The sequence below is a fragment of the Gobius niger genome, assembly GCF_951799975.1.
Source record: "Gobius niger genome assembly, chromosome: 21".
Taxonomy (NCBI): Eukaryota; Metazoa; Chordata; class Actinopteri; order Gobiiformes; family Gobiidae; genus Gobius; species Gobius niger.
In genome coordinates, this window is record NC_136872.1 from 26,307,695 (window position 1) to 26,320,208 (window position 12,514).

The following is a 12,514-nucleotide window of genomic DNA, read 5'->3' on the forward strand; positions in this document are numbered from 1 at the left end:
TTTACACATGTGTGGTTTATTGCAGACTTTTCATCAACAATGAGCTGTAGTCGATTATAACAAGCTAACGGGGTAACCTCGAAAAACCACTGTCCACCTGCACAGATAATGTCCTTTTGAATCGTATGGGCTCCTGCAGATCCTGGTGTCGTCCATGGGGGTATAGTTAGAGATCCATAGGGCATGGCAGATGCAAAGAGAGAGCCTCCAAACAGCAGTTATTTTTCAGGCAAGAGCCCCTTCCAAGCGTCCGGTGTGGAAGGTTCGTCTCCAAATAATATCCTGTGTGGCCATTGTTCACAAAGTGATAAACAGCAGCTCCTTTCCAACAATAAAAATTAAAATGCACCGATCGTAGTTTCAATACTGTTGAGACAACGAGCGCAGTGTTGTTGTGATGCCACAGACAGCGTGTGGAGGGGGCGTGTCGGAAAGGGTCAGAGGTTCTTAAAGAGACAGGGGCCTATTTCAAGTCATTTGCTACCGCCATTTTGAAAGAGCAATTTTATACAAGGCAGTTCTTCTAAGTTACTGCATTGACAGACCAACAGAAGGTTTCGTCATCATTGTAGTGTGCTATAGACTGGTGCTATGTGGCTGAAAAAAGCATAATACCCCCTCTTTAAGATTTGTATATTGTTCAAACTATATTTTAGAAAGTTTTAGAAAAGAATTAGACTTTAAAGAATTTGTGGAAAAGTTTGTTGTTTTAAATTTTTAGTGTTATTAGTGTTTGTTTGATCTGTTTTATCTCTGGACTTTAAGAACTTTATTCATTTATGCATTTATTTTATTCAGATTGTGGGGCTGTGGTTTGTCAAAGATCAGCTGTTCCTCTCTGGCCTCAGCTCTGAAGTCCAACCCCTCACATCTCACTGAGCTGGAGCTGTGGGGTAACCATCTGAGTAAGTCAGACGTGAAGCAGCTCCTGGTCCTCAAACAGAGCCCTGACTGTCGACTGGAGACACTGAGGTGAGTCCAGACTTTATCAGACTGTCCTGAACCTGGAACATTTTCTATTTTCTAAAAACACTGAGGCTGTTGGAGTTTGTTTTAAAGAGTTTTTTAATCTTAAATCCATTCTATCATTAAAGGTTATTTATGAAGATCAAGTGTTAACCATGTTATTACGTTATATCCTTATGAAAAACAGACCTGGAGTGAGTTTAGTTTCAATAATCATCATATTCAGTTTATCTCCGTCTTCCTCAGTCACACCAGCCCACACTCCGATACACGGGAGATTTAACTGTTTTAAAGGCTTTATTATTTTTCATTGTCTTTCCATATTAATTATTGTGAATAATAATAAGTTGTAATAAATCATTCCTGATTTCTGCTTCTCCACAGGTGTTGATATTAATAATTATGTTCATCAGCTCCAGATCAGACGCCTCAGTCTGAGTCCAGGAGAATAAACAGAAGGATCCAGGATCACGGCTCAGAGGAACAGGTCTGAGCTCCATCAAGAACCTGGAGACAAAAAGAGAGAAGAAAGTGAAGTCCTTCAGACTCTCCAGGCGTCTGATCCTGGAGCTTTGATCTGTTTGACTTATTGATATTATTATATTGATCTGATATTATGTAAGATGTAAACTGTCCTGGTGATTTGGCTTAAAAAAAAATAAAAAAATGGAAAAATTGTTCTGTTTCCTTTTTCCCCCAATGCTCTTAAACTGTTCTGCAGACATCAGGGCTTAACTATGTTTAAATATATTTACTGGTGATCTGGAACCCAATGTAATTCACATCAGGGTTTTGTCTTTTGATTCTTTGTTGATAATTGTTCTTCTTTGTCTCTTTCCAAAACTGCATCATCTCTGTCACTGCAGTAAATTCTTACAAAACGATCATTTTACCTCTGAGGAACAAAAAGGATCTGATGTTTCTGATTAAACTGTCTCCAACACGGAGCATTTAAATGTTTTATCACTAACTCGTTATAATGAACCAGAACATAAACGTCAGAGACTGGACCACAGTGTTTAAAACAGAACTGAAAGGTCATGTGACCTCTGACCTCATGTTTTACGTCTCAGGTTTGATTGTGTCTTGATCGGTTGTCTTTAATGTTGTACATGTTTGTATTTTCTTATATTATATTGCATATTTACATTTATATGTTCATTAATATGTGTTGTCCCTTTAGTTTAAATCAAAATAAAACATGATTTTGTGATTTAAGGAATCCTGTGTCCACTAAAATACACGTCATGTATCATTAGTTCAGCTGCAAATGTGTTTTTGAAAATCCTTCATCTGCAGAAATGTTTTGGCTCCATTTTGAATCGTTACAAACGTCTCAAACTGATGTATAAGTTTCCTCCTGTTCCCCTGCAGCGTCTGACTTTTACCACAGAGCGATAGCGCCCTCTAGTGGCTGAACACGTTCCTGTTTTACTGAGGGGCAGATCGTTTCTAAAGTCACAGCCTGCACACAAACCTGGGCTGCGTCCAAAACGAGCAGATTGGTCAGAGCTCTTACGCCAAACCGGATGTGCGTCAGCGTCCGCCATGACAAGAAGCTTCCGAATTGGTCTGTCAGTTAGGAAGTAGTTAGGAAAAGGAGCCTCGATGCTAACTGTCATAGCCACTTTAGCATAGGGACCTCTGATGCTAACTATCACTATTGTATATAAGTTCGTAAAAGCAAAGAAAATGCTCCCTAGAGCTTTATATAATTCCTGACTCTGTCCACTGGAAGCAAATATTGGCAGAGAGTTCATATAAACAGTTTATTGCCGTCATCAGTGGAAGGTTTTACAAACTGCACATTTGCTTCAGTGCACTGGGGGAACATGAGACTAAAATAATCAGGTTAAAAACATTTGCACTACAGTGAGTTCTGAGACAGTGGTCTTGGTCGATCCAAAGTAGAAAACCTCGTACCTGGGTTTCTCTGCAGGTTAGAAGGTCAGGTTTTAGCTTCATCCCCAAAAAATACATCACACAATGAAATGAACTTTCCTCACATCTAGGAGTTTGTTTTGGTTCAATCGTGCAACATGAAACAAACATAGTTTATTATTTATCTAAGTGATATAAGAACTTAAGGGCATGTGTAAGATTTAAACTATGATAAGGACAATAACCTGACAGAACAACAGTGCGTCTTTCCAGATGTGCAGGTGTTTCAGTGTTAGCAGATCTAGATAGAGACATAGGTTATTACATCATGAGTCTGATGGTGGAGGGGAAGAGACTGTCCCTGTGTGGGGGGGGGGGTCCATGTCCAGGGTGGGAGGGGCCAGCTGTGATCTGAGGAGCCAATCACCAGACTGCACGCACAAAGTTCTTCACCTCACAGCAATGGAGATGATGATGGACTCTGAAGGACAGAACTGCACTGACACCGGCAGCTCGAGCTTCTCTGATGAGGTCCAGGGTTAAGGTGGCGCTTAGGGCGGGGGGGGGGGGGCAGGTCCATCAGGGTGAGGGGTCGTCATCAGCTCCAGGGTATTTGTTCTGCACCACCTCCTGTAAACAGAATCATCACAGTTCATCTGCACAATAGTCCAAACATCCTGATCTATCAATGCCAACACATTAAATCTTACTCAGAACGCTGCTTCTCAGACTTTTCCTGGTGTGGCCTCACCGTCGTACAGTAGGTGTTGGGCTCAGACTCACCTTTAGTCGTACAGTAGATGTTGAGCTTGAACAGACTCACCTTTAGTCGTGCAGTAGGTGTTGGGCTCGATCAGACTCACCTTTAGTCGTACAGTAGATGTTGAGCTTGAACAGACTCACCTTTAGTCGTGCAGTAGGTGTTGGGCTCGATCAGACTCACCTTTAGTCGTACAGTAGATGTTGAGCTTGAACAGACTCACCTTTAGTCGTGCAGTAGGTGTTGGGCTTGATCAGACTCACCTCTAACTGATCTGCTCTGACCTTGTCCAGTCCGTTGAGGATCCAGCAGACTCAGACAGGTCTCACCTTAGAGGGTCCGGAAAGCTCAGACAGGTGCAGAGAACACATTTATCTATGGAATTAACAAAGTATCACTTAGCTAAACGGTGTCCAGGAGGGGAGTCTGCAGCCAGTCACCAGACTGCCCGCACGATGCGATGGAGATGAGGCTGGACTGATAGAACTGCACCAAGTCCTCGGTGATGATGGGGGAGAGTATCTGGGTGAGAGCCGGGGCAAGGCAATCATCAGCTCCAGGTCATTTGTTCTGCCCCCTGACACCAGCCGATCCACCTCCTGTACACACAGTCATCACAGTTCATTGACAAACCCCATTCATCTGCACAATAGTCCAAACATTACAGTCAAAGCTAACTGTAGAGCTACTTATAACTAATACTGAGTGATGAATGTTCTACAACTAATCTGGAAATAGATTTGAGAAGAGAAGTGTAAAAACAAATCTAATTTCAGAAATAAACGTTAAATGTGTCCGGTTCAGAGAGTTCAACAAGGTTTACAGCCTTTAAATACTGTGTGTGTGGCAGCCTCTTATGAAGAGAGTTTAAAAGAGCCATGAGGTGCAGTAGCCGTTGTGTCTCACCTGAAGGAGGTCCAATAGGTGGTCCAGAAGGTCCAACAGATTCAGCTTCATCGGTCTGGAAGGTGGTGGGCTTGAACAGACTCAGCTTTGACCGTCCGCCTAGTAAGTGGTGGGCTCTGACCTTGTCCCGGCCTTTGAGGATCCATAAGGCTCGGACAGGTCTCACCCTAGAGCATACATGTCAATCTGGTCTGTGATGATCTTTGACCAGCCCTCCCATAAATTGTATTAAAGACATTATCACTGCACTTCCCATAAGCCGACGCAGATGACCCTTCCCCAGTCGTGTTGTTTGCTAATGCTGTCAGGGAGGAGAAGACATGGCTTTTTATGAGGGCTTTCCGGTCTTTAAACTGTTTTTCAACAAAGAAATGAACAGAGGCACTTCTGACAACATCTGAATCCCTTCCTGTCTCCATCTCTCCGAGAGGTAATAAAGCGCTCATTTGCTCACGACATCGAGCACAATGTTCAGTTACAAACAGAAAGGAAACTATTCAGTCACTATAAGTCTTTTGTCAGAGAAAATATTTAAATGCTGAACCTAAAGCTCAATGTTCTTTTCCTCCTCACGAGAACAAAGCACCGGGAGGCAGTGAGGCATTCAATGGTTGCAGGAAAAAGTGAGCAGAAAAGGGTTCACTATTCCACTTACTGACAAAACTTGCCTCTTCACAGCAAAAACCCCACGAGGTCTGAAACACCAGCGTATTCCAGCTGTGTGTCGGTGTATGTAGTGTTATGTATGTAGGAGGTTATGAAGGTTGGATGGGACTGGACCCTGTGATCGTTCATCAGCCTGAGGCCCATCTCTGAGCAGCAAACATCTCACAAGGAGCCACAATCTCTCTCACAGTGACTGAAGACACGTTTCCTGATCCGACTTCCCGGCGTGAAACAAACAGGAGGAAGTTGTAGAAGAGAAGGAGCAAAGTTAGAGTGAGAGACAAAGGTTTATGGATGTGTTTGCAGAGGATGTTTAATATTAACGTGGTCACTCAGCGCTGACGTCTTCATCAGACGCTCGTCCAGCAAAGTCAGGACAAAGTTCATGCATTCATGAAGGTGAAGAAGAGGTTAGAGGAGGAGGAAGAGGACGGAAAGTGACTAATGCAAGAGCGAACCCTGACCCGACCAGCAAAACCAGCAGCACCAGCAGCACCAGCAGCACCAGCAGCACCAGCAGCACCAGCAGCACCAGCAGCCACTCACCGGGACGTCTTCATCAGATGTTTGACTTTACTCACCTCCTCAGATCCAGCGCTGGATTCTCTGAAAGAAAAGCATCGACTTCTCACAATCTGGACCAGGGAAGTATTTATCGACAGGTCAGTTTAAGGTTTAGGGTCAAAGCTGAGACACTGAACTAAATGAGCACGTGAGCAACAGAACTAAACAGGAAGTATATTAGTATTAGTTTAGGCCCCCCAAAAAAAAATCACATGTAGGTCAGTGTTTTTTTTCCAGATTTTGCTTTTATTGTTGGTTCTGGTAAAAGGTAAAGACAGAAACCACCACCAAAGCAAAAAGTGTCTCTGTTTTTTGTTTATTTCCTTCAGTTTGACAGAACGACGCAGCTCCTGACGCAAAGTTAAACCTCTTCCCAGGGGCGGACTGGCCATGTGTCCATTCTGGAAGATCACAGAAGGGCCACCAGTTTAAATCTTCTCCTTAACCTCTTAAACCCCCGCCTTAACCGAGCTTTACCCAAATCTAAGAGCTTAAAAACAAAGCATCAAAATAGTAACAAGTGAGCCAGAAAAGCAACAAAAATGTGACAAAAAAAGTGACGTGACGAAAACATGACAAAGCAACGAAATAAGCAACGAAAAACCGTCAAAAAACTGACGAAAACATATATAGTGTATTTTTATATGTCCTTGCAGAACATCCCACTCGGTCAGACATAATGTAAAACAGTGATTCTCAACTGGTGGGTCAGGACTTTTTTTCAGTATTTTCCATCTGAAACACAGAAACTCACTGGAGTCTGTTTAAATTCATATTATTGGGTTGTTTTGATCAGAATTTCAGTCTTCAAAGCAAATCCACGACGTGTTCAATAAAAACATGTGGTAAATACAGTATTATTGTATAAGATATATGACAGATGACAGTTTTATTTAGGGGCAGCTGGTCATTAAGGTAATGGTGGGTCTCGGAGCCGGACCACTTTAGAACCACACGTGTAAAACTTTGGCTTTTGTAGAAAATGGTTCTTAACTTTAGGCGACAATGGTGAAAATGGTCCCTCTGTGACACAAACCCGCCGACCCCGGCACTACAGGCCAAACTGTAGAACATGCGCTGTGTTCAGGTGGGGGTTAAGAGGTTAAAGATGAATAAATGTCCAAACAAACTCAAACCGTGGGACAAACTTCGACTGCAGTTAAAGAACAGACGCCTGGAATTAAAGGAAGACAAAAGGATCTACAAGAGCTGGAGTGAAATGACTGTAAAGTTACGTTACTCTGAGCGGAGCCTCTCTCTGTTGTCAGTGAAGTATCTGCACACACACACGCAAGTTGAAGCAGGTCACATGCTTTACCGGAAACCTCATGTTTCCTGTGCAGCTCAGACTCAGGAAATCTCTCCTCACAACTGCCTGAGCTGCTTCTGTGAGCGTCAGATCCAGGTGAGTCTTTATTTATTCACCGTGTTTTCCATCAGTGCGTCTGTTTCAAAGGTTATGAACATAGACTCAGTGGAAACAGAATCACGTTTATCTTTATGGGCACTTGTCCTCATAGATTTCAGACAGAGTAACTGCACAGTCAGGCTTTTCCTCCAGATTCCTCTAGACTTTGTTTCAGAGTGAAGACTTTCTTTTGTCACTGCGTCAGTGTTGTTGATGTCAGAGGCGTTAAAGTCTCTTCCACTTCCTGCACTAGTGTGTTGTTAATGGTTAAAGGAGACTGAGTCGTAGATATTTCTCACTGATCAAGCCCACACTTGTGTCGTGGGTAAATGGAAACACGTTTGCTATTGGTTGTCCCGGCGTCTGCCCCGCCCCTGCTGCAGCCGCTCTCTTACAAAACAAACATGTCCAGACGGCGCGGTGACAAAAAGACAAGGTTTGATTTGGAGCTACTTTAGCCTCACAGCAAAGAGACGATGCAGAGCCGGTGAAACACAGTCCATGTTCTGTGTCCAGTTAGATCTGACTGATGAGTAGAGAGTCTGTTACTTAAAGCACAAGTTACTACGGGAGTTTGTCGTGATCCCACATCTAACAGCAGCAGGTAGAGAATTGTCATATGTAATAATAGACCCTGGTGGTGAAGCAGCTCCTTGGTGAGTGTAAAGACACACTTACATATGGAGGTGTTTGTGCAAAACAAGTCACAAAGTCATTTGTGTATTTTTCTAACCCAGCACTCTCACATTTACATATCAGCACAATTATGTTTTTGTGTGTTCTCTGTTGATTCTGACAAAAACGTATTGTGCAAAGTCCTGTGTGCTCATCATGCATATTGTACAATGTAGCAGAGATTTAATGTTTTTTTCTAGTTTATTGCTGTTTTAGTTTATACAGTGTTCTTTTTGTGACTCTGACAGCTGTTAAAAGGAATAATTATATTTAAAGTTCAATCAAACATGCTATAAAAATACTCCAGGAGATTCTCTTAATCATTTGCTGCTTGGCTTTTTGTTGGTAATAAGTAGAATGACTGACATGAGGCAGAGAAACAGGAGGGACATGACTTAAAACACTGAAGGATGATCCAAACAACGCCTCACAAATGTTTTTAAAGTGATATACAGTGATATACACGCGGTTCTGAGCTTCATGTGACTGACTGTCCTCAAATATGCACATGCTGTTTCATTATGTCAGGGCTGTAACGATGAAGGGACCAGTGAGTTCATATTTTGGGTGAACGTGAACTGAACGCACAGTGTTACTGCCTGATGAACGACACCATGAACGCGTTCATTCTGGTGTCTGTGAACGGCATTTCTGTTCTATTTATGTTCGTTCATTATGGAGCCAGATTTCTTCTATCAGTGAATATAAATATAAAACTCCGCTGCGCCGTCAGAGTTTACCAGCGGTTCTAAACTCTGGCTGGTCCACGGTGTAGCTCCGCCCCCGCTCCAACGGCCCGACTGTGTCCAGTTCTGAGGCGCTGAACTCTGCTGTTTATGGCCCTGGCACAGCCCATGGCACAGGCCCTGGCACAGGCCCTGGCACAGGTCCTGGCACAGGTCCTGGCACAGGCCCTGGCACAGGTCCTGGCACACGCCCTGGCACAGGTCCTGGCACAGGCGCTGGCACAGGCCCTGGCACAGGCCCTGGCACACGGGTAACCAGCGGGTCCACACGGTGCCCGCGAGCAGCCACAGTGTGAGGCTACGAAGTTTCCCTTGTGTAACGTCTGTGGCTCCAAACTCCTCTGCTCCGCGATGCTGCTCATTTACATAAAGACACAATGTGGAGTTTTTTAACTACAAATGAGCTCCTAAAACAATCTTATTCACATGATTAATTTACCAAATTAACACAAGTGCAATTGAATATTTGTAGCTTCATTTTCCACCAAGAATTTACCAATTAAACTTAAAAAATAAATAAATAATAAAATAAAATATGATTAGCAAAGATTTCCAAACTCCACTCTTAAACAGTGACGCCGACATGAAAGAGCTTTAACACTAAGTGAGGCCATAATATGTTTGACTCGTGGCTGAAGTCAACTTTCTCCAGCTCTACCAAGGTTGGCAAAAATGCATCTCAATATGCATCTGATTGTTGCTTTAAGACATGGAATATAACATAATTTAACAAATATACTTCTCATGTTTTTCACCCCTGATCCGTTTTCATGCCTGAATAGTAGCTCGCAGCAAAAAACAGAAAAAAGAAATATGAACTAGTTCATTTTTGGAACTATGAACGAACTATTAACTATAAACAATTATGAACTACGAACAAACTAGTTCATTTTGAAATTTGTGAACTAAACTTTGAACTAGTTCATGTAGAAAATGAACTTTCCCAACACTGGAAAGGGCTCACTGGGCATTTGCTGAAAGGTCCCAATTTGGAGGGGGCCCAGAAAAGTAATTCTTTAACACCAGCTAAAGGTATATTCATGATCTAAAATCCACCAAAATGCAGGAAATCACATCTGAATTATACACATTTTCTTGGGGGAGGACCTCCAAACCCCCCTTAAAGTGCTCTCCCACACTTTAATGGCTGTTACTGGTCATTGGCGTCGGTGCAGTTCTCGCCTCTGACAAAGACTTTGAGGTACAAATAGATTTTGTCTATGCAGCTCCTGATATGTTCAGTCACGTAAAGCGTATACTTATTTTTTGCTTTGAATTTCGGTCGATTACGAGGAACTATAGCCAAGAAAACGGTCACCCAGCTCAGGACCGACCGATGTCTCACTCCAAAGTTTGGTGAAAAGTTGACAGCCCTGGTTCAGGTTAATGTGTGATGCAGTCGTCCATGTCCACAGCTCTCACTCACAGACACAGCTGTAAACTCATCTAACTCCTCAAACCACCTCAGGCAGAAACAGGAAGAGCAAAGAGCAAACTGCAAACCAGAGCCGCCTCAGATTCAGCACATCCACCACAGCAGAGCCACAACAATATAAAGATTTACAAGTTTGACTAAAACATTTCACAGTAAAACAGTACGTTTTGTAAAATGATCCACGTCCACAGTATAGAAGAGTCATGATACATTAATAGGTCACATTTAAACATATATTAAAATTAGAGGTGGGCATAGATTAATTTTTTTCATCTAGATTAATTTTGAAATTAATCTAGATTAATGATTAAATGATTAAAATGGCTCGCTTGAATTCTGCCGAAGCCATTCAGAATGTGTGTGCTGCCCAAATAATGACTAAAAGTAAGTCTTTGAGAACGAGTTTCTCAGGTCAGTTAGACCAGGGGCTCATCTCCTGTTTCCGAAATGCATCACAAACTGCATGAGAACGTTCTACTATGATAATTGGTCATGAAAATAATGCATGTTCAAGAAGATGCACTTGTGTTTACGAACTGTTTATTCAGTTAAACATGAATTTTGAGCTGTAGGCCGACACTAGAGGTCCTGGTGAACTGTTTACAGTCAGTAGCTTTGTGTCAATCAGTCCAAGCTGTTTCTCCTTCTTCCACTCAGGCTGACCGGCTCGTTCACATTTTCTGGTGAAAAACTAAATCTCCTCTTTTGCACAATATGACCTGATAAAGAAAAAAGTCTCTTACATGGGACAGTTGTGGCAGGAGTCCCCAAGTATTTATTTACGGGCAGATCATTATTTATATTTTTTTATTTACCAGATCAGAACATATAGGCCTCTGTTTGTGAGCGTAGGATACATGTGTGTCTCCTGATTGGTCAACACTGTCACGTGATCACAACACAACAACAGCTCATGCTGCTGCTGCTGCTACGAGCTTCAACCTGGCGATAGTTCTGTCAAAATGGAGATAAACGTCGACAACACGAAGATGCGAGACGTATTTCTCTGTATTTAATAAGAAAAGGAAATGGACATGAGGCGGAGGAGACAGCGGAAAAAGAGAAGCTAACGGACTCTGAGAAAAGGAGCTGTAAAGTTTGTCTCCAAACTCCGTAAGTGCCGCGGTTAAACTCTGCTCGCGGTTCAAATGTAGCTGGAAAAGGCTCTCGTGAACTTTTGGTGATAAAGTTGCGCTGTTTCGTGTGGTTCTGTGGCCATGAAATGAGTAGTTTATGTCGTTGTTTTGAAAGAGACGTGAACACAGAGGCGCCGCGGTGTTTTTCTGTCTTTTTTTCACTCTGTCATTGGCCGCTGCTTCTGTGTGTCGCTTTGGAGACGCTATATTCACTCACGTTTCTCCCGTGCGTCCAAATTTGGGCATAAAAGTCGTGTAGTGTGTGCTGACCATAAAATATCACGGTGAAAGTCAGAGCTTGCAGAGAATAGACCCAGCTCCCAGCCCAGCTTTGAGAATAGATTAACGGCGATATTTTTTTTATCGCCCGATCAGAGTCTTACGTTAACGCAGCACGTTAACGCCGCTAACAGCCCACCAGTAATTAATATACAAATTGGTTATTTTTTCACATGTGCATAATGTATATTCTTAAGTAACTTGTTGTCTGTCATATTTACCAAAGTGGATGAAAACTAAATGAGTAACTCTTGCTGTATATAAGGGTTAACCGGAAATAAAGAGATGTTTTTGCTGCTGTTTGGTTCAGTTGTTACATGAGCTTCCGAACAGCAGGTGGCGCTGTCTTAGATCTGCTGTGCTGAATCTGAGGCGGCTCCGGTCTGTCCTTTACATGATGAGGTTTATCTCTGTGTTAAAGGCTCTGATTCTCCCCCAGGACGAGACTCGGAGGAAATGGCAGAAGGAAAAGCAAAGCCTCCAGAGGGCAGCACTGAGCCACAGCTCTGTGGGACAAAGTGAGTTCAGCTGTTTATCGACTTTAACCGTCTTCAAAGATAAATGTGTTTAGAGACAAAGCAGAAACAGATTATTTTCTCTTCACTCACAGATCTACAGTGTCGGCTCTGTCCATGAAGAGTGACAGGTCTAAAAACAGAAATCCAAACTTCAATCCTGAACCTGCTCCAGACTCACGGTGAGAAATTAACCTAATGTGGTGTGAAATAATCATTGAAATGATCATTCTCCACCACCTTTGGAGGTGTTTCCCACTTTGACCTTGGGGTTTCCAGCCCATGCTCTGGCGGCCATATTGTGATGGTCAAAAAACTAACCAGACTCTTCTTATTGTTGTGATTTCTCTGATTGGCCTTTGATGATTCGATCTAACGCTCAGGGAAATATAATATTTAAAGACTAAAAAGATGAAGTTTTTGAGTATTTATTTGAGTCGTATCATATTTCAGTGAAACACTGACAAACCCTGATGCCCTTCCCTGTGTTACATTAGTATTAGAGTTGAAGTGAATCACAGAGATTCAGTTAAAGATCATAAATCCATCAGTAATGACTGGCTCCTCGTTGATCGTT

The 12,514-nt window shown here is 42.6% G+C and overlaps 2 protein-coding genes across 2 annotated transcripts in view; both read left to right on the top strand.

The window, feature by feature from the left end:
• The window catches only part of LOC306981088 (NACHT, LRR and PYD domains-containing protein 12-like), a gene marked incomplete at both ends in the record, with an annotated part of 136,374 nt that overhangs the window by 30,696 nt on the left and 93,164 nt on the right, over positions 1–12,514 (top strand). The window lies entirely within an intron of this gene.
• Positions 7,119–12,514, top strand: part of LOC306980673 (protein NLRC3-like) — a gene marked incomplete at its 3' end in the record, with an annotated part of 38,975 nt that continues 33,579 nt past the window's right edge. The window contains exons 1-2 of the mRNA XM_079580100.1: positions 7,119–7,148; positions 11,862–11,940. Coding sequence (XP_079436226.1) covers positions 11,879–11,940 — 62 coding nt within the window. The 5' untranslated portion in view covers positions 7,119–7,148; positions 11,862–11,878. The remainder of the gene's footprint in view (positions 7,149–11,861; positions 11,941–12,514) is intronic.